We start from the raw sequence: 23,060 nt of genomic DNA on the forward strand, positions 1-23,060 counted from the left end.
GGGAATATTGATTTCACGATAGTGGCCGATAAGGCGGCAATGAACTTTTTAGAATTTGTTTGATCTCAAAATTAAGTGGACGATTGTATGTGCAATAAAAGGCCGATTGCCAATGGGCAAAATTTTAGCTTAGGGGTTTTAAGTTTTTGGCCTAAATGATTTTTTTGGGGTTTTTAGTTTTCAATCAAACTCTCATCCAAATCGGTGCAGATTTTGTAATTTTATTGAAAAAAATGGCCTAATTTTTAGTAATGTTAGTTATTTAAACCGAAAATCATAATCACAATCTAGAGTTTTTCTTATATTTTTCACATCATTCGTAATACAAAATTATCTTCAACTTTTATGTTGCAGAAATTCATCAAACAAATGAGAAAATTTTACATGTTAGGCAGGTTAAGGATTTGGTCCTATTTCTATCCAATTTGATGTTTTTGACTATTCAAACATATTATTTTGCACAAATTTCTTATTCTTAAACTTCTTATTGAAAAAATGACCATGTTGATGTAACACAATTAATTATAGCGAAAAGTGATTTTTTTTATTAAGAAATTTATCTTTTGTTTAGAGCGTTTTGAAATCGTAATTGTTTAGTGTATTCAGGAAGTCCTTTCTATATCATCGTTTGATCGGAAGTCACGGCATCGTGATGAATTTAAGGTATGACATTATACTTATAAGACATTACAACGCGCGAGTGTTTTTGTATTGGTCGGATCCAAAGTATGTAGATTAGTAAGGTAAGGCTGATTTTCCTACTGTCAAAATTGTTAGTTTGCACGAAACACGGATTTATATGGATATTTTCATAAAAGTTAAAAGTTGACCATTTTCCGGTAAAATTTCACCAGATTTTTTTTGTAGGGTTGTTAAGCATGCCAAACTGAACCGAAAAACGCGTTTAGCTGATTTTTTTTTGATATTTTTATTTTAAAGCGTATTTGGTTCAGTTTGGCTAACTAACAACCCTACAAAAAAAAGCCCGGTGAAATTTGTCCGGAAAATGGTCAAATTTTCACTTTTCTGAACATCTCAATATAAAATCCGGGTTTCGTGCTAACTAATTATTTTGATAGCTGGAAATCCCGCCTTACCTTATCTAATCTACATACCTTGGGTTGGGCCAGACCGGGGGGATGACAACCCTATTCCGATCATAGCAAACTAACAACAGTCGACATTAGTACGGTTGTCAAATACGAGCCCATTACAAAAGCACTAGCTGTCAAATGGTAGCCCATAATGAATCAATGTTTGGTTTTTTAATATTCAATTTTTTCGCAATTTCATCGATAAATTTCTGAAAAAAACACGTGAATTTTGTTGCTGATTTCAAATTCTATCATATTAATGGTGATTCAATCCCAGTGATTTTTCTGTTTACCTCTTTTTGCTTTTTTGTTTTGGTCGATCAAACAGTCCGCCCGTACACTGAGAATCGGCATTACACATTTTTCAGTTTGCTTTACACATTCACATGGGACTTTTGAGTTAGTAGGGGAAATATGCCCATTTTAAGCCTAATAAGCGGTCGTGTTTGAATGATGCTGGATAATCTGGATTGTTCCTTGAAATTCACTAAAGCCAATTACACCAACGTGTAGAGCAACGTTTTGTGAACATTTCTGTTTATTTTCACTTTTGTTAAAGGTTATGCTATTCCTTTTACAAGCATTTAAAAAAAATATTTCAAAAATGCATTCTAATCAGTCGAGTGCATTGGGCCAAGCCCATTTTTCTATTTTCAGCTTAGTTCTTTTTATTCTTAAGCGCTCTTTTGGGTCTGCTTAGTGCTGCCAAAATTGATGAAATTTTAAGCGAACACTCACGAAAAGTAGCATTTATTGCGACAGTTTCCTGGCAGCACTTGCTCACTCCAACAGGCGCTGCACCAGCATGTTGGTGGTGTTGGTAGCCACCCTTTGTTCTTTATTTGCCTTCGCTCCTCGCTCGGTTTTCTTCAGCCTTCGATTAGAATCGGTATTCAAAATTGAAACGTCAAAAGACTTGGCGCGTTTGTTTTTTTGATGGCGTTTGCTAATTATTTACATTTTCCGGGATTATTTTTCAAGTGAATGACTAAGTAATGGTCAAAAGAACATGTTGCCGGTAGTTGGATGCTATTTTATATCTTAAGCGCTTTGAAATCGTTAGCGCAAGTGAAAAGATATTGATGGCGACTTTCGTTAAGCAGTTAACCTCTGATCTTACGTGTGGATGTGTGTGCCACCAAAATGATGAGAAATGGTATCGCAAAATATAAATTATGATCAAAAGTGCATTAAATTTGATCTTTTTGGCCAGTAAATGGCATAAATTTGCGTGCTTACTCGAGGCGGTGCTGTTGCTGGTAAGTTTATAGCCTGAAAAGTATTTTTGGAGCTTTAATCGAGCATCAAACTCTCTATATGACGAAGATAGGTGTTTGATTAGAAAGGGTATTTTTCCCCTAGTCCCGGATCCCATTTCGCGCTCCATTAAATGCGAGCAATCTTAACTTATAACCAGAAAATAAAAACAAACATCAACTCCTTGGTATACTCACTGAACTCGCTCTGATCATCGTGCGTCCCGTTGACGGTGCCATCGGCCAGCAGCTGCAGGTACCGGTTCTTGATGTACAGCTGGATCTTGCGGTTCGCACCGGTAATGTGCGACAGATTCGCGGAACGCTCGTTGCGTTCTAGATTGGAGGTGTCGCCTCCGCCAGCATCGGGACCCCCAGCCATCGGGGTCGTCCCATTTCGGTGATTCTGGTGGCGAAGTCTTCGGCCACCGCCGCCGGTGGCGGCCAGCGTTCCCTCACCGGTCTGATAGTGATGCTGATGGCGGTGCTGGTGATGCTGCCCGTCGGCACTGCGTTCCGCCCTCGAGAGGACCGGGAAGAAGGGATGGTGTCGTCGGGGGGTGGTGGAGGAGGAGGAGGTTGGGGGTTTGGACGTGGGATTGAATACTGATTGATTGACGGCAGTGACGACGACGCCGTCGCCGCCGCCGCCGCGGTCATTGACCTGAAGATCTACGCCGCTGCTAGGCCTAGTAGTAGCCGTTGCTGACGCTCTTTGGGACAGAATGCTGAAGATGTTGGTTATCGCCGGCTGATAAGTCGACCCAGATTCTACCGCGGGGTCACTACCACCGAAGGTGGTTACGGCGTTATCTAACCGCTTGGTCACCGCTGTCGCGGTTTGTTGTTCATTTGATTTATTTTTATCGATCGACGACTCAATTGGATAGCCGGCGGAGCTATTTTCGCGACGGGGTAAATTTAGCGTTCGTTGACTGTCGTCGTCGTCGTGCGTAGACTCGGCCCGTGGACCACTTTCTCCGCTGTCAACCGGCCTCATCAGCAGCACGTTCATGAAACGACTCAAGTCGCTCACTTTGCGACTCTTGTTGTTCTGGTGTTGGTGCTGGTTCTGGACGACGATGGCCACCGCCGGGATCGGGTCCAGGTCGATCTGGGGCACCGGCGGCAGCACCGCCGGCAGCGGTTTCGGCATCGTCGCACAGCACGGTGGCCAGATCAGTATCACCAGCAGGAGGGCTCCCAGCAGGGCCAGGGCCCTCCGTCGAAGTCTTCCGCTGAGCATTAACTCACAAACTCTCACACTGACTCTCTCTCTCACTTTCTGTATAATCTTCACTAGTACGAGTGGGGGGGGTTTCACACTTCTCACTGCTTCTTCAGGTGATCATCGGATGCTGATCCAGATGTACCTGATTTTCGCGCTTCCGGTAGAACGATAGGAACGTCCCGCGCCGTTGGCCACCCATTGTCCTGGGCTCGCGCTCCAGGTCTTCGGCTTAGCCACTTTCCCGCCAAAACGCACTACAGTAGAGGCACTCGGTCCCGTTGACACCGGGGCAACGGGATGGCAACATTCTTCGAGGTTTGGGGCGATTGATTCGAGGGGTGTTCTTCCAAGGTTTTCGAGAGATCGACGGTTGTTCTGCGTTGCCTGTAAACAGAGAGGGAAAGTGTATTATTAAACAGGGTCGTAAACAATCGCGCTGAACTTGAGAGGTTAGACAAGAATGTACTCGTACACACATTTTAGTGGATTCTTGTTAGGAATTCTCCGTCTGTGATGTCTTAGAAAGTGGATAAGTGAAACATTCTTGTTTTGGGGTGAAGGAACAAGGCTGATGACGACAACGCTTGTTTGTAAGAGTGGCGGCGCGCACTTGAAAGTGTAATAAAATGATCAAAAATAGATCAAACCGTGAAGGAGAAAGGTATTTGTTTTCATAAATAATATTTGATTTGATTGGTCGAGGCGGTCATTTGAAGAGGGCTAGACAACCACTAAAACGTAGGTTTATATTTCTTTGGATCGTTATTCATTTGAATCACTTGAATAGTTCGTTCAATATCATCTCCTAAACCACACAGAAAATCATAATTGTATCATCTAGATTTTTATTATACTAAACAAGTACAAATTCTATACAGTTTTGTGTGGAAAAACACTCGGTTGTTTGACACTTTTTAGTTTTAACACCTGTTAATTTGACAAAGTTGGACAAAATTTAAAATTTATTTTTCAAAATCTATTGATTTTCAGAATTCACAAATGTTTACACATTTTTTTCATTCCTTTTTATTTTATTTATACAATCCAAAGATGTTAAGTCTTATGCAAAAGCGAAGAAATGGTCTTAATTTAACGTCCCAAAATACCTTGCGCAATCAAAGTTCGACACCCGCCTTGGACAAGCACTTAAGGTAAGTCCAGGGAAGAACCTCCTCCCGCTCTCTCGACAGAACTTGATTTACGAGACATGGTCGAGAATTTATAATCGTTTTACGTGTCCCGGTCCACGGACTCACCCGACAACTTAATAACGCTAATGAAGCGTCATCCCCAAAAGTCCGAATTTTTCAATTAAACTTTCCCCAGGGACCACTTTTTTGCTGCTCCTTCTCGTTCAAGTCACGCATGGCTTTTTTGTTCGGGGGGTCCTCCACGTGGTCATCCACCGACGACGACGAGAATTGCTCACTCATGAACCACCGTGAGAGGTCAGGTTCGGTTCCGTTGTTTTTTGCGTGTCAAGTCACACACCCCGGCGATTGCATCTTGGGGGAAGCCCCGAGGCTGCTGGCCCGGTCTGACTGCACGCACCTTTCTCGCAAATCGAACTGACTGGTTATTACCCGGCCTCGGGAAAAGCACTTGTTGCCGGGCCGAGAGGGATGATTCGAGAATATAAACACGATAAACATAAAATGTATTTGAAACATGGAAAAGTTCCCAAAAATGATTCAACTTACACAGAGAAAAAAGAGTTCCCATAATCGTGAACAAGTGTTCATGAAAATGAGAACCACGAAGAAAGTGTTCAAATTTCATGGTACGTTTTTCAAAATCGTACCATGGGATTTGAACACTTTGTTCGAGGTTCCCATTTTCATGAACACTTGTTCACGATTTTGGGAACTCTTTTTTCTCCGTGTAGGCTCCGGCAATTCAAAATTTGCCGTCTTCTTGATTATTTTATGAATTTCAATAGTTTGACATGAATTGCAACAATAGTATCAGCACACAAAAACTGTAATTTAAGTTTTGAACAAATGATTATTTTTTTACGTGTGCCTTCGGGTAATTTTTTTTTCATGTTTATTTATTCTCCAGAAAAGTGTCCACGTGGTTTATGGATGATCCCTTATGCTATTGCATCGTTAGCTCTAACAAAACCAGGAGTGGCCGTGGAGACATTTCAAAATATTTTAGAAATAAAGAACATTTTCTCCTCCCGTAAGTGCCATGTTTCATTATAATTCATTTTAAACTTTGAATAAATCTCCAAATGATCTATATAAAAGGAACAAAATGAAAATGATAGGTTTTCGCAAATTATTTCGAGATTTTTTAAGTTATAGATATTTTCTTTATTTTTACAAGTCTCAATACAATTTTGAGGGCTAGCCATACAAAATGGGTACGTCAACACATGAAAATCTATATGTTGAGCTGGGATTTTCTGATCGATTTGGAGTCTTCGACACAATTGTTGATCAGGCCCAACGTCCAGCCCGCGGGCCGGATCTGGCCCGTGAAGCCATTTCATCCGGCCCGCTACGGCTTTTTAAAATAGTTCTCTGACAGGCCCTAAGGGCTGTTCATGAGATACTTAATAAATATAACATTTATAACAAAACATTTATTTGTTTTTTTTTTTTTTGCTTTTGACATAAAATGTTGCTTATTCAACGTTTTGTATTGATTTTTCCTTTGTATTTAGGCCGTTACAAATATTTTTTTTGATGTTTATGTCCCTCGACTCTGCCCAAAGTCGAGGGGGGGCAAAAAAATCAAAATAGTATAACAATTGAAATTACGAGCCAATTCAACAATTCAACATTTTAATAAAAAAATTGTTTTAACACTGGAACGCCCAACGCATGTCCAACTTACACGGACGCCCAAGCCTCCAAAAAAGGTGGAACGGTAACTTCAACTCGCTGGATCACGGGCATTACTCAACCAATCGGTAAGATTCTTGTTTCCAGTGATTTGTTAGAATGTCTAGATGATCCTAAAATTTTGCAGAACTTGCTTTGAACAAATCTGTTATTTCTGTGACCGAAAACATCGTTCCAACTTTTTTAAAACAACTGCCTCCGCGGAATTTTTGGCGATTTTTTTTTTACACGCGAAAAAAAAAGTTGGAACGATGTTTTGATCGCAAAAATCCCAGATTTGATCCAATTAAGTTCTGCAAAGTTCTCGAATCATCTAGACATCCTTACAAATCACTGGAAAGAAGAATCATCTTGTTTGGTTGAGTTATTCCCGAGAACCATTGAGATGAAGTTACCGTTCCAACTTTTTTGGAGCCTTGGGCGTTGGAATGTTAAAATGCATGATACACCTGTCCAGTTGTTTTGCCATCATTAATTTCCAAAATATCTAAGTATTGATGGAAATATTAATTTCTGCGAAAAATAAAATTTTTGCGGTGGTGTACATTGGAATTTCATGAAAATTCAAAACATTTGTAAACAAGACCAAACATACTAAATATGATTATCGAGGCAGAAAATACATTTTTGCAATTCCGTCGTGAAACTACTCACTTTCCCTGTCATCCTTGAACGACGAAATAGCCTTCTTTTCTGTACCAAAAATAACAGAATCAAATAGCAACACTTTCCAAAATAAATGCTGAAAAGTTCTACTTTTCAGCACTCAAATGGGTGCTGAAAAGTTGAACTTTTCAGCACTTGTTTCGAAAAGTAACACTTTTCAACATTTTTTTGATTTAAACGATTTATTGACAAAATACATGAAAATTTGACATAAAATTTCACTCAGTGTGTGTTTTTTAGAATTGCAAAAAATGTTGTATGGAACTCGTTGCAAAACTTGATTTTTTCAGCACTCTTCGTATTTATCCAACTCGGTGAACCTCGTTGGATAAATGTACGACTCGTGCTGAAAAAATCCTCTTTTTGCAACTTGTTGCATAAACTACTATTAAGATTGTTTGCAGTTAATAAGACTTATATTTGCATGGAAATTTTGATTTATTTTTTTTGGAAAAAAAGTTTAGCCCCCTGATTTTTCAGACCAATTTTGAAGGGGGGGAACTAAACTTTAAAAAATATTTGCAATGGCCTTATTATTATCATTTCTATATTGATAATTTCAGAATCAATTATATAACTTGAAAAATGTGCAAAAAGATTGCAAAAAGACATTAAATTTAATTTTCTTAAAGTTTTGGCTGTTTTTACATCTAAATAAATTGTTACATTTTTTAGGATTTTCATTGAAATTGAGTTTTTATAAATTTCTAAGCAAAAATAATGTATTTTTTTCAGAACAACTTTTCAAAAAGGAAATTAATAATATCGAAAATAACGATTGCAACAAATATTTTTAAAATAATAAAAAATGTTTCAAACTGAGTCAAGAAATCCGAAAGCAATTTTTTTGTAGACTCAATAGAAATTTGAAGAACGACGATTTCAATCCAAATTTCGTTTTGATAAATTTTAACGTGTCTCGTCTCTTGAATAAAAACTTGCATCAACGAAATTTGAGTGTTTTTTTTAATGATATCGGGGTATTTAATTTTAATCGACACAAACAATTACGATACAATTTTAAGTAATTAAAAACAAAATAAAAATAATTTAAATAAACACATGTTTGAAAGTAATCTTTCTTAAAATCAAGATATATCAATCATATTTGCAACACTTGTTTGTTTATAAGTTTACTTGAAAGAACCTAATAAAATAAATTTTATGAAAAAAAAAGTTTAATCTTTTGAACATTTACCAACCTTGGTTCCGGCCCGCCGCTGCTTTAGAAAAATCAGATCTGGCCCGCAGGATCAAAAGGTTGGGCACCCCTGTTGTAGATTATAATTAGGATTATTCAAACAAAAACAGTCATCTTCTTAAAAACACCCATTTTTCATTTTACTTTATTATACAGAAATAAAAAACGTAAAATTGAAAAATAATTGCATGCAAGAAAAATCAGCTTTTTGGCACCCTTGAGATCAAGTCTTGACGAAAATTAAAATTACTGCACACCTTTCCTGGCTTTAAAAGTTTAAATTTTTAATTCTAGTTTTAGGCCTCTTTTATAAATTCTAACCGTTATGTTTAGCCTATTTGCTGTTTTTCATCATTTTTCAGCTATATTTTGATTTTTAGGTGTTTTCACATTTTGTTTAAACCTAACCCATAAGCTTTTGAGGACATTACAAAAATGACTGCATACTTATTTTGACATACAGTATGTAAAAAAAGTATTTACACCCCTTGGGCACTATACACATTTTGTGATGAAACATGTAACAACTTAAAGTTTGACAGAAACCTAGTACTACGTTTTGTTCAGAAACTCATGCCGAACATTATGCAACACAAAGCTCATGAAAAGATGATTTCTATAAAAAGTTAAATAACAAATACTATTACAAAAATAAAAAAGGTGCAAAAAAAGTTTGTACACCTTTAGAAAAATTAACAAAAATAATGTTATTTGTTGACAAATCACCATAAATCCAGTCTCCCAATCCCAAATAGGCATCCTTAACTGATTAAAAAAATAATTTGGATTGAATATAAAGTTTACTAATTACTTAGTATAAAAGTTTATATAACTCTGGAAATTCTATATAAAACTTATATTAACTTAATTTTGCAAACTTTCAATTTAACTAAATGTCAATATATTACCATAGAATTGCTAAATAAACATTCTGGAGTGGGTATAACATCGTTTTGGGGGTCTTTGTATCGATAGAATAGATTTTTCGTTGGAATTTCGTACCAACCCGGAATTACGTCGTCGGAAAATCCGCCGGCATCTGAACGGGTCCACAATTCACAAGTTAACCTATGAGGCATCAGAAAGGGCATAAAATTTCCGATCTTTTGATACCCATACATCCAGGTTTTCTATAAAACCCACGTTTTTAAATACCTGGGCAAAAAGTAAGTTTGATCCACGAGAACAAAAATTACGAAATTCCATACATTTTTGGCAGGTTGCTCAAACGAAACCATAACAACGTTTTTGCCTAGGTATTTAAAAACGTGGGTTTTATAGAAAACCTGGATGTATGGGTATCAAAAGATCGGAAATTTTATGCCCTTTCTGATGCCTCATAGGTTGACTTGTGAATTGTGGACCCGTTCAGATGCCGGCGGATTTTCCGACGACGTAATTCCGGGTTGGTACGAAATTCCAACGAAAAATCTATTCTATCGATACAAATACCCCCAAAACGGTGTTATACCCACTCTAAAATGTTTATTTAGCAATTCTATGGTAATAAATTGACATTTATTTGAATTAAAAGTTTGCAAAATTAAGTTTAGATAAGTTTCATATAGAATTTCCAGAGTTATATAAACTTTTATACTAAGTAGTTAGTAAACTTTATATTCAATCCAAATTATTTTTTTAATCAGTCAAGGATGCCTATTTGGAGTTGGGAGACTGGATTTATGGTGGTTTTTCAACAAATAACATTATTTATGTTAATTTTTCGAAAGGTGTACAAACTTTTTTTGCACCTTTTTTATTTTTATAATAGTATTTGTTATATAACTTTTTATAGAAATCATCTTTTCATGAGCTTTTTGTTGCACAATGTTCGGCATGAGTTTCTGAACAAAACGTAGTACTAGGTTTCTGTCAAACTTTAAGTTGTTACATGTTTCATCACAAAATGTGCATACTGCCCAAGGGGTGTAAATACTTTTTTTACATACTGTATAATATTATTAATAAACACATTCAAAGATGACCTCAGATAATTCCATCAAACATAGGAATTTCTCAAAAATATGATTTCGAAAGCACACCCAATGCTCCATGGGTTTGCTATGTGCATAGAACCTTTTGAAAAAGTAAGTGAGATTTCTACTCTCCAATGCTTCCAGAATCGAACTCAGGTAACCAGAAAAAAATGATTCGCAGAAAAAATACATATTTTGAGTATTGAATCAGAAAGAAATCAACAATATCTGTTTTTCTGAAATTTTGTTTACATATTTTCCAGTTCTTTTTTTATAGTTTTTTATCCATAGGACAAGCAACAATATTTATCAGGAAATTTCCATAGGCCACTCCTAAAACAAATGGTCCCCAAAAAACCATTGATTGGCAAGAATCATTCCAAACTAGATAACTCTCCACAATCGAAACAGCAAAAACAGAGCTCAAAATACGACTCCAAATCCACCACCCCGAAAATAATCACTCCAGACGCTCGCCAAATCCGCAAACCTAATCAAATAAACCGCGCAGATATAAACTTTTCCGCAAAAAAAACGAAGTGTGCGATCATCTAGCAGTGTGCACGCGCTCACTTCTAAATGTTTGTTTTGATTAACTAGTCCATAAAACCTAGCCACAGACACTTAAACCCCCTTTCTCTGTCTCTCTCTACCTCACATGCAATCTTTTTTAGTCGACACTTTTCAATTTGCAAATGTATTTAGAGTGAGTGGATTTTTTTGGCACTCTCTCACTCTTTCGTTCGCGATTGATGGTGTGTTTATGTTTGATAGCTCTGTGGCTAAAATTACTCGCCGAAAAATAAAGCCACCACCACGAAAAGTTTGTTAGTCGGTGCGCTTAACGGGTTTGGCACCTTATTTTTTGTCTGTCCCTTTCACGGCGTCAATTTTGCATGTATGAATGAATTTTCGGTGCAATCAAAATGAACGAATCAACGAAAAGCGCAAAAAAATCGAGCGAAACGCCACACACGAGTAAATAAAATAAAAAGAGAATAAAACAAAAGAAACGAGTGAAAAAAAGAGACTAATGTATGCACGATATGTGTGCGCTCTGCTTGTTCGTACTCGACCAAGTGAATTGTTTTATTTTGTGCGAATTTGCGAGTTTTTTGCTGTTCGGTTTTTTTTTCTTCGCACGAATGTGACACATTCTAGCGAAAGAGATGAAATGTCAAAAATTGTACAATATTTAAGCAGTCGAAATAAAAATCACAAACAATGAAACAATAACAAACGAAAAAAAAAACAAAACAAAGATAAAAACAAAAACAAAACAATTGCCAAACTTCCCCAAACAATTTCCCACCAGCATTCGTCAGTTCGTCGGCGACATTCGTTTGTCGAAACGCAATTGTCACATGGTTGATTTCGCGATGATGTTTGTTGGATAGTGTGTGATAGGAGTGGTTAGGGTTGGGTGGTGTGGGGGGGGGGGGAGGTGTACTAGTGATAAATGAAAGCTCGTGACGATATTTGTGTGCCAATGACCCTTTCTACTTTTTTTTTATTATTTTTTTTGCGTGTCTAAGTAGATTGGAGTGGCGTCGCAGCAATGAATGGGTTAAAATGTGGTTGTGCGTGTTTTCGGTGAATTAGTAGATTAGATGGAAATGTATGTTAGTAGATCGGCGGTGTCGGTTTTCTTTTGATTTTTTTTTAGAGAAAAAGTAAATCTTTCAACTAATGTCCAAGGCAACAATCTTGATTGAAAAGGTAAGTCGATGACAAAGTTTAAAAAAAATATGTATTTGTTTTTTCGACCGTTTCGAATTTGATTTAAATTTTTTGTCCTTTGGCCACGATCGAGTTAAGAGGAGTAGGGATGAAATTTCAAATTTCGAGATTAATTTTGAACATTTTGCAAAGTATCTTTTTGAACAATTTCAGATAAGCATCTGTCATATTTTGCAAAAAAAAAAATATATATATTGAGATTTTTTACTAACACTATTATTAATCTTTAGGTGCCAAAATTCTAAATATTTAGCGCAATATGAAAAAAGGTAAATATGGTAAACAGCATAGACAAAAATCGAATATGTGCAATTCTGTACATTTCCGCAAAAACTAAAAGCAATGCGTTGATAAATCATATTAAACATCATTGTAAATTTCCAATTAACAGAACAGCAAAAAGTTTATTTTTTGCGAGAAAAAATTATCGTCAATACTTGGTAATTTTTAAAACAACTGTACTAATGTACTATGCATTTTGAAATACTTTTGTCAGTCAAATATTGAAACCATGGCTTGTAATTTCAAGTCACCAAAGTAAAGTGAAATCATTTTAGGTCAATTTAAGAAAAAAAACTTTTTCAAATATTTAAAATTGTGTTTATCGTCCAATGTCGGAAAATAAACCCATTGTGAAATTTTCCAATCTCCCTGAAGAAAATATTTTCAGAATTTCAAAATAACTGCTAACATTTCAATTGAAAAAAGTGATAAAAACATATCACAACGGTATAATTTTTGACATTGGAAATCGCATTAGCTTATTTAGTCTGTTTCACTGAATAAATATTGTAGCGTTTTGGAGTTCCTTTCAACTCAGGAAGGTGCTGTGTCCTATCCACCGCCTAGACCAGACCAAATCTGTCAGACCAAGACTGTCAGACCAAAGAGCAAAAAGTAAACAATCTTGGTCTTCGACGTAGGTGCACACAAATCAAGAAAATAAAAACTGAAAAAGAATTTTATTTTTTCAATTCAATGACTGGTTTTGGACTGCAAAATTGTATGTACGTCAGAAAATGATTAAACCGTGCGGCGGCCTGCACACCGACAATTAAATAAGCAGTTAAATGCCTTATTCTTCCACTTTAATTTTTGATCGCGTTTTCGGTTTACACCTGAACAATCTTGAAATTATTTATACGCATTTGTGATTCCTCTCTTTCCATCATTCCCTTGTTTCAACTACCACTTTGAGCAGTTCTCTACGGAATCGGTCTTTTTTCTTAAATTTTAATTTTTATATTTTTTTTTATCCGACTGAAACTGAAAGGTGTCTTCGGTATGCCCAAAGAAGCCATTTTGCATCATTAGTTTGTCCATATAATTTTCCATACAAATTTGGCAGCTGGCCATACAAAAATGAGGTATTAAAATTCAAAAATCTGTATCTTTTGAAGGAATTTTTTGATCGATTTGGTGTCTTCGGCAAAGTTGTAGGTATGGATATGGACTAAACTGAAAAAAATGATGCACGGTAAAAAAAATTTTGGTGATTTTTTATTTAACTTTTTGTCACTAAAACTTGATTTGCAAAAAAAACACTATTTTTATTTTTTTATTTTTTTATATGTTTTAGAAGACATTAAATGCCAAATTTTCAGAAATTTCAAGATTGTGCAAAAAATCTTAGAGCGAGTTATGAATTTTTGAATCAATACTATTTTTTTCAAAAAATCGAAAATTTGGTCGCAAAAATTTTTCAACTTCATTTTTCGATGTAAAATCAAATTTACAATCAAAAAGTACTTCAGTGAAATTTTGATAAAGTGCACCGTTTTCAAGTTAAAACCATTTTCAGGTATCTTTTTAAAAAATAGTCACAATTTTTCATTTTTTTTAAATTAGTGCACATGTTTGCCCACCTTTAATTTTTTTTTTTGAAAAGCTGAGCGAATTCTTTATATTTTGCACTTTTGAACTTTGTTGATACGACCCTTAGTTGCTGAGATATTGCCATGCAAAGGTTTAAAAACAGGAAAATTGATGTTTTCTAAGTCCCACCCAAACAACACACCATTTTTTAATGTCGATATCTCAGCAACTAATGGTCCGATTTTCAATGTTAAAATATGAAATATTCGTGAAATTTTCTGATCTTTTCGAAAAAAATATAAAATATATTTTTTAAACCAAGACTAACATTTCAAAAGGGCCAAACATTCAATATTACGCCCTTCAAAAGATACAGATTTTTGAATTTTCATACATCATTTTTGTATGGCCAGCTGCCAAATTTGTATGGAAAATTATATGGACAAACTAATGATGAAAAATGGCTTCTTTGCACAGAAAAAAATATGTGAATTTAATCGACACGGAAAAAATGAATCGCATGTAATCTCAGTTTATGTAAACATGAGATTCGACGTGAACGGTTGAATCACGCGTAAAATCATGTTTTTACGTATAATTTGTCGCAAATTTACATCAAATTGCATTTAAATTTAAATGTTTAATAACGTGCAAAAGTGCCCTGGGCTTTGTCATAATGAGTGTCATAGGTTTGATGCTTGTTTGGCAAAGAGTATGATTTGATTCGATGTGGAATTAAAATCGAAGTGTTCAGTATATTGCTGAAGCTTCCATTTTTACACATGGACACCACTTCATGCTGCGAGAACCCACTTTGGCGTAGTCTCAGGGCTTAATCGATGGCCGGTAAGCTGTCATCGAGACAAGGAGGTTCTCTGATAGTGGAAATATCACATTTGTACAATGAACCGCTACATATGTGATTTTTCCCTATCTTAATGTGGGTGCCAGGTTAGGATGCGGGTTTAAAAAAATAGTGTTTGTAGAATTTAGGATTTTAACTATAAATATCAACTTTTTATACTTTGCCTTTAGTTATTTAGGGACAAAATTAGTAACAGTGAATTTAGTAATTCTATCAGAATCGGTGATTTTCAATCAAGTAGCATAAAAACCATTCTGATTTGTCAAAATTTCCATAGGGTCTCGATCAATCAATAGTGAAATGATATCGGACTAAATTCGTTGATCTGTTGAACTAACGGTTGTCGGATTATGATTGTATCGACCATTGTTGCGAATCGAGGATCTACTGGAATTCTGATGAACAAATGGTCGTCTCTTTTTCAATTCACGACTTGTAAAATATCAACTGTTATTTTTCTTTGTTTTTTTTTTTTTTTTAAAGAAGCCAGACAGGTTTTAAAAGAAACGTTTTTTTTGTTGTTAATAATTAAAATGTCGGGGATTTGAGTTAAGAGTAGCTTTCGGATAGGTTGCTTTAAATCTTGTATTCAATTCAAGTTAGGAAGTTATCCGCAAATGAATATTTGGACTTATATGAATAATTGAACATTTTGGACTTATGAATAACACACAACTGTGCATTTATTCTAGAGTCAGATCCATACAGCGTCAGTGTTTATTTGGTCGAAGTGTACTAATTCATTGGCAGATCTGATTCTAGTTGTAATGTACGACAAGACTACTGACGGACGTGACAGGACGAGGGCCCAGTTTAGAGGTTTCGACATCAACGATGTGCGGCTGGATCACCCTCCCAAAAAAAAAAAAAAAAATAACGTGCAAAAGTGTTACCTCATAATTGATGTAACATTCGGAAATATTTTTGTGTGCGTGGGCATACCGAAGGCACTAAAAAAGTTTCAGTCGGATTGAAAAATACAAAAAAAATCTGAACAATATCTGACAATACCGAAATCTGAGGGAACTGCTCCTTTATCAAAAACAATTGGATTAAATTAATTCGTTACACGAGGTGAGATGAGTTTTAGAATGTTTTGGTTTTTGTTTTTCTATTTGTTGTCATTTTTTTATTTTCAAAATATGACCACTGCAAATATTTTGTGATATTTATGTTTCTCACTTTTGACTGAGGTAATCAAACAAATTTAATTTTTAAAATATATTTTTTTTAAGTGGGAGATAAAATTTTGAGTTTGTTTTTGAAAAGGTCCAATAAACCAAATTTCAGTTTTTGCTTTTCGGGTGTTTTTTAATACTGGTATAAGGCGGTATCAAAAACACCTCCTTTTTTAAAAAAAAAACTCCAGAAATGGTTTATGCACCAGTAAAATTGACCAGTGAAATTGGCTTAAATAACATATGCTTAAAAAAACCGAAAAAACCAAGACATATTATTGTTAAGAAATATATCGAAATTTCACTAAAATTCAAACTATTTGCAAGACATACATGCTTATAATTATTCTTCGAGACAATATTGAAGGGGGACTCCGACTCCTACCAAAGCTGAGGGGGAGCAAACAAAAAACTGAAATAGCTAGCCGAAAAACGAAACGAAACTATTGGCACTACGCCCCCCGGGGCATGGCCTTCCTCTAACGTGGGATTTCTGCTCCAGCGCCTCTGACGAGACAGGAGAAACCGGGACCGACGTTTTACTTCACCATCCGATAGAAGCTCAGTGGATAAGGCGGGAATCGAACCCGCGTCTCATAGCATCATCGGGATCGGCAGCCGAAGCCGCTACCCCTGCGCCACGAGACCCACGAGCAATAGCTAGCCACAGTTTTTAAATTTGAAAAAATGTTCCAGTTGATTGGCAATCATTAGTTGTCAAAATATCGAAGCATTGGCGATTTTTTTATTTTTATGCAATTTCAATTTTATATCGGAATTTAAAAAAATCTAAATATTTTTAATCGAGCCCAAACATGCTAAATATGGTTTTTAAAGATAGGAAATTTTGAAATCGCTTCAGTTGATTTGACTTCTACTTCTAATAAAATAATGAAGATTTTTGAAAAAAAAATTGGCCCTCTGATTTTGAAGTAGAAGGGAGCGGGGTCGACATAAATTTTCAAAAATATTTGCTGCTGTCTTATTCTTATGTCAACAATTCTAAAAAAAACTATGAATTTTTAAGTCTTTTCCGATGTGTAATTCTAAAACTCGAAATTTGCAAAAAAGCCTAGAACAGCTCTGTTTCAATAAATAAGTTCTTTTGAATTTTTGTACAGTACTTCTTAACATTCTACACTTACCAAACACTTTTTTCACATCAGGTAATCGATTCGTCCCTTTACCGCGGACGCATTTCCCAAAACACTGCACTGTTCCTTATCAGCCGGCGTTTGCGCCGTCCCCGAGAACACCCGTTGCGATTTTTTTGTTTCACTTGTGATGTTTCACTTTTCACTCAATCTCTGCCGCGATCACACACTTTACTCACACTTTGCTTGCGCTCTGCTCTTCCTATGTGCTTCTGTTTGACGCGCCAAAAGGTGGCTGTTACGACAATATGCCGGTCACCAGCTGATAACTCACTTACTTGTGCTCTCCCTCACTCTCTCTTGCTTAACCCCTTATCTACTAGACGCTTTGCAACAATGTATTCGCTAGTGGTTGTGACTTTTTTTTTCTCTGCACATTAACCTCACTTTTCGCTAATTTATTTTGCACAATTATTCACACACTTAGACACACACTGTTTGCGACGTTGCGTCGCAACGCATCTTCCAGCGGACTCTCTTTCTCTCGTTTTCTTCCTTGAGTTGTTGTGTTGTTTGCTCGCTCACCCCTTCTTCCTTCTAATTAAATCTGATAACGCACGATCGTGTATTGCAGAGCGCACGCGAAACGCGCTCTCTTCTTGCGGTTATTCTTCCGTCCCGGTTGCAACGCGCGCGTGCACACAGAACTGTCACTTGCTCTAACGCTGATAACGCTCGACCTTTTTGGCGTTTCTTCTCAGGAGGACGTTCTAAGGGACGATCGTACGGACGGTAGGATCTCCGGACCACGGTGGACCACTAATTGCCACATCTTTTCTGGCCACTTCTTTCCCGTGGTTACCTTCACTTGTCACTTGAACTTCACGCGAGTCGACCAAGTCGTTGCGCCGTTCGACCGACCACCGTGTGGACAAAAAGGAAGAATTAAAATAACCGTACGGCGGATTTCTGCGCGCTCTGCGAGCCGTCCGACACTAATTTCTCAAAATATCCAATCGGTTTTTAATGAGAGCTCTCAAAGTAAAAGTGTGATCTCGCGCGACGACGAGACCCTCGGAGAGAGCATCCGACCCGCGCGCTGCCACTGATTTACATAACAAATTGAACTCGATTTTCAGAGTCGGCAGGTCCCCGCAAGAACCTCGTCCGGCAAGAGAGCTGTCCAGCTCCAAAACCGATCACCAACACTGAAGTTCACGATCCAGTCCCTTTCGATTCTTCCCGTAGAGAACCGGAGGACGTAACACAACTTCCGAAGACACACACTTCCGACTGTTCTTCCTGCTCCCCAAAAAAAAAAAAAACTCCAATAAAAAAAACTCCCAAGTTCTTCCCTTCGGAAGAATTCAGGAAGGATCTTCCGGAGCACTCGCAGTTCCTTCCAGAAGGTACCCCACCGGCTCGAAGTCGAAAAGTCGCGTACCGAAACCGGGACAAACCCACCACCCGAAACTCTTGCGAGAGAAATCGTTGTCACGCGTGCTGCTGCCAAGCGAAGACTAAACCGGCCGAAGTTTGCGCGAACGGGACCATGCTCACGACCGGCGGGCCAGACTGCTCTGCATTTTACACGCAGCAGGCGACGACGGCGACGATGGCAGGAAAGGAAAAGCCGCAGAACCGAGTTTTTGAACCCACCGTGCGAGCGTGCGCGTTGAAATCGATGTTTTCGCTCTCTGCGGGCTTTTTCTCTCTTTCGTGGAAGGGGGCTCTCGCGCGCGTGCGATGACGTGAGAGCGAATGCCGGGTGTGCTCTCTTGCGAGAGAGGGAGGAAACCGGAGAAGAGAGAAGCCGGTTATCAGTGACCAAAATAATGAGAGAGGGAGAGGAGATGCGTAAGGAAAAGGGAAGAGAAAAGGATTGTGGAAAACCGGAAGGATGGGAGAAAATTAAGAAGGAAGATCATAGAATTTGCAACGCACTGGCATTAAAATTGCATTAAAAAATAAAAAAAAAACTAAAACTAAACTAAAATGTTTTAAAATCGAATCTCGTTCAATTTAGAAATTAGAAAAATGCTTAAAATTGTTCATCTAAACGTCCTTTAAAGGTTTTTTTGAAACAATCAAAATTTGATTTGTTTTAGAGTGAGTAAAACAAGAAAGTGACGTATTGCAAACATTACTAACAAACTGGTTTTTGGAGTTATTTTTTCCAAGTAAATTGTAATTTGTAAGATTTTTGTAAAATATGTTTTCCTCAAATTATCTAACGTGTTTGAAAAAATGAATGCAAAACAAAGAACATGCAGAAAAATGTAATCACGCAATGGCAACATCGTTCTTGCAATGATTTATTACCAACTGTTTTTTTTTTCTTACAGTTATTTTAAAACGTAAAACTGGCTTGAATTTTTAAATTCCCAGAAAAGCGAATCATCCAATTTCAATCTAATCAGAAACACCAAAGCAAGCAAAAAACGGACACCGGATGACTTAGAAATAAGCACCGGATCAAAATAATGGTTTGTTTACCAATTGACTTAATCTTCATGTGTGGTTTGTATACCGATCGGACGGTGCCGGTATCATCAACCGGCAGGTGAGTCAACCGGCACGGCTAGGCGATCCGCAAAAAAAAAACGATCTCGTTAAAGCAATTCACACCTGCTCGTCTGCTCGTCGATGCGTAAGTTTTGGGGTAATCGTACGCAAAATTGTGCGTGATTTCTCAAATATAGACAGGTCAAATTACCTCAAACTGCCCCGGCCCCACATGGTGGTCAACACTGGATCCTTACCAGCTTCGACGAACAAATTTAAATATAGAAAATTTGCTGGTTGATCGCACTTTCTGGCTAGTCACGGGAAATTGGGGCAGCGAATAATTGGATTGGTTCAAATAACAACTGATTATGGCAATTTTCGGTTATTAACTGTTCGTTCCGACTTCTAAATGAAACCGGTTTGCCATCCATGAATTCAATCCGATGTATTACTAGTAATTCACAAATATCAGATATTTGTACACTCTTGCTAAATTTAAACCAGTATTCGGTATTAACAAGGTCTGTTATCAGGGATTGAATATCTCATAGATTCACACACCTTCACTACAGCTCCGCCAGTATGTTTTTTAGGCTCTTTAGAAAGAGCACACGATTTTGAACCAAACTGCATCAATAACTTAAAAGCGATGAAAATACATGTAGGACATTTATGCGATCATGGGTCGTGAAAATCATTACCAACAACCAAAAAAGCAACTCTCTACGATATAGGTATTTGTTTTATTTTCATTTTTGTATTTTTTAATCCGGCTGAAATTTTTTTGGTGCTTTTGACATGCCCAAAAAAGCCATTTTAAATCATTAGTTTGTCCATATGATTTTCCATATAAATTTGGCAGCTGTCCATACTAAAATGATTTAAGAAAATTAAAAAATCTGTATCTTTTGATTTTGTGTCTTCGGCAATGTTGTAGGTATGAATAAGAACTACACTAAAAAAATTATACGCGGTAAAAAGATTTTTAATTAAACATTTTGTCACTGAAACTTGATTTGCAAAAAAACACTTTTTTTAACTTTTTTTAATTTAGATGTTTTTGGGGACATCAAATGCCGGAAATTTCCAGAACGTGCAAAAAATCTTTGTTCCTATTGAAGTTTTAAGGCTTTTTTTAATGTTTTGCAAATGGTGACATGAAATCAGATTAATACAATAATATGTCGTTCACAGAGTGTGTCGACTTTTGAGTGCTATCTTATGACAATAACTTTTTAGTTATATTCGAGAAAATCGAATTTTATAGCTTTTTGATAATTATTTTCAAAACTATGAATGATAGAGCCAAACATTCTGAACTTTCTGTGTTTTGAAAATAAAATTGTACTACGTGTCACAAGTGTGCACAGACCTCCCATTCAAACTAAAATAGTCATAAATCAATAGTTTAACCAACTTTATCAATATATTTCCAAAAACAAAAGATTGTATTGCCTTTAGAAAGTGTGTATTAACATGAATTTGTGAAAAACAAAAAAAAAATCCAAATTTTCCAACAACATGTACAGTATGAAAAAAAAAGTATTTACACCCCTCGGCCACTATGCATATTTTGTGATGAAACATGTAAACAATTTAAAGTTTGACAGAAACCTAGTACTACGTTCTGTTCAGAAACTCATGCCGAACATTTTGCTACAAAAAGCTCGTGAAAAGATGATTTCTATAAAAAATCCTTAATTGGGTACACCCAAAGGAAAAATATATCTCAAAATCTGCAACATTGGATTTGCTGCAGAAAATGTCATATTTTATAACATTTTTTGCAGCAAGCCCGTAGATCATTTTTGCCCGCGTGTAAAAATTTCAGCGATCTGCAGTTCTCACCAACACATATAAAGCTGGCCCGTCCCCGAGCAACACTCCAAAGAGAAGCATATGTTGGTGCTCTTTCACTCACTTTTCATCAAGCGTCCATGGCGCGGTGGTAGCGTGTCGGATCAATAACCAAGAAGTTGGTGGTTCAATCCTCGTTCTACTAAGTGTTTTTTTGTGAAATACAACAAAAAGCCGTCGGTAATGTCGATAATTGTCGGTAACGGGCAAAAATGTCATACTCCTATATCGCAAAAAATGCATGAGGACAGATTTCATGCAGATTCTGATATACTTTCATGCCGCCATGCATCACAATCATGCGACTGCCAGTTGGGTGTACTATAGCCCTAAGTCAATTTTTTTGTACAACGGTAAAAAACACGATTAAAAACCATTTCTGATCACTTTTTTTCATTTTAAAGCAAATTTTTTTTTTGACAATACAACATTTTTTCGATGGATCAACTATGGTTCCCTTGGAACGAACTGTCAAGTAGGAGCTTTCCTGTCAAGAAGGATCGCGAGGTTAATTTTTCAATATTGATTTAAAAATAATTTTAAACTCTTTGTGGTCGTACAAAGGGTCATTGTACTCAGAAAAATAAGCTATATCGCTGGAAACAATAATATCAGCAATCTAAGCTTCACTTTAAGACCCAATTTTTGAATTTTGAATTTTTTTAAATGATATTTCAAAACTGGGCATTGTCATACACACGGGATATGTCTTGAGAATCTTTACCCAAATTTCAGCCAATTTGATCCATCAAATGTTGGTATATCGAGGCACCCGTAAATCAGCTCGGTGTTTCAAAAAAAAAAAAACGCTCAGAGAGCTAAACTATTCACTTTGCACATGGCAATTTTTTTAGCCATAAATCTTCTGTAGGGTAGAGTAGTCATCAATGAGACACGGGGAACAATGATAAAATGGGTCTCACAAGTCGTAGTTTCAACCAATCAGGCTCAAATTTGGGGGAAAGGTGTGTCTACTGGATACACGTCTGCCATATAAGTGGCTTTGGTTATGGACGCTCCCTTGAAAAGTAATTCATAAATGTTTGATTCTGGGGTGTAAAAGTAAATCATGGACAAAAAATACTTTTTCGCTCGTATGCTGCCATTAACACCAAAACTAATATTTCTTCTAATTTCTTTCGACGTTCCATAGGGATTGAGTTAGGCTACAATGTCCTTTCATTAGGTTTGGCCAAAATTTAGAATATACCCAGTATGCAGGACTGTCTCATTGTTCCCTACTCATTTCAGCTCATGGATAACAATGAGACACTTTGATTTTTCTTCATTAAACTTTTCAAAATCTATGGAAATCTATCAAAACATGAATTAAAAGTGATTTTTGGCATATTTATAGAGTTTAAACTTCATTTAACCAAAAATACAAAGTTATTTAAGTGTCTCATTGATGACTACCCTACCCTAACTCATTTTAATCAGTGTATATTTCTTGTGAAACTTTCAGGAATGAACGGAAGTCACATTTATAGTAGAATCAATAAATTTTCTGTAACATGAAATTTTGTGATTATCTACGTGTATGTTAATCAGCGATGCCAGATTTGTCTGTGTTTCACAGAAATTTGAGCTTGTGCCAGACATTTTTGAAGTGCATAGCATGCAGCATGAGCATGAGCATGAGCATGGTTGACTGCCAATGAGCTGCTACTCCGTTATTGACGGATCAGCTGAAGTTACACAATGAACCAACAGATGAGTAGTGGGAG

The 23,060-nt window shown here is 36.6% G+C and overlaps 1 protein-coding gene across 4 annotated transcripts in view; it reads right to left on the minus strand.

Annotated features, from left to right (window-relative positions):
* The window catches only part of LOC6054177, a 118,777-nt gene extending 100,308 nt beyond the window's left edge, over nucleotides 1-18,469 (minus strand). Inside the window, exons 1-3 of one of the 4 annotated variants that reach the window (XM_038263667.1) lie at nucleotides 18,413-18,469; nucleotides 17,020-17,575; nucleotides 2,549-3,965 (exon numbers count right to left, since the gene is read on the minus strand). In XM_038263667.1, coding sequence (XP_038119595.1) covers nucleotides 2,549-3,596 — 1,048 coding nt within the window. In that variant the 5' untranslated portion in view covers nucleotides 3,597-3,965; nucleotides 17,020-17,575; nucleotides 18,413-18,469. Of the gene's footprint in view, nucleotides 1-2,548; nucleotides 3,966-17,019 lie in introns of all 4 variants that reach the window. The other 3 variants (XM_038263665.1, XM_038263666.1, XM_038263668.1) reach the window with 3 other exon arrangements.
* Between the last annotated feature and the right edge of the window lie 4,591 nt (nucleotides 18,470-23,060).

The sequence above is a fragment of the Culex quinquefasciatus genome, chromosome 3, assembly GCF_015732765.1.
Source record: "Culex quinquefasciatus strain JHB chromosome 3, VPISU_Cqui_1.0_pri_paternal, whole genome shotgun sequence".
NCBI classification, from domain to species: domain Eukaryota; kingdom Metazoa; phylum Arthropoda; class Insecta; order Diptera; family Culicidae; genus Culex; species Culex quinquefasciatus.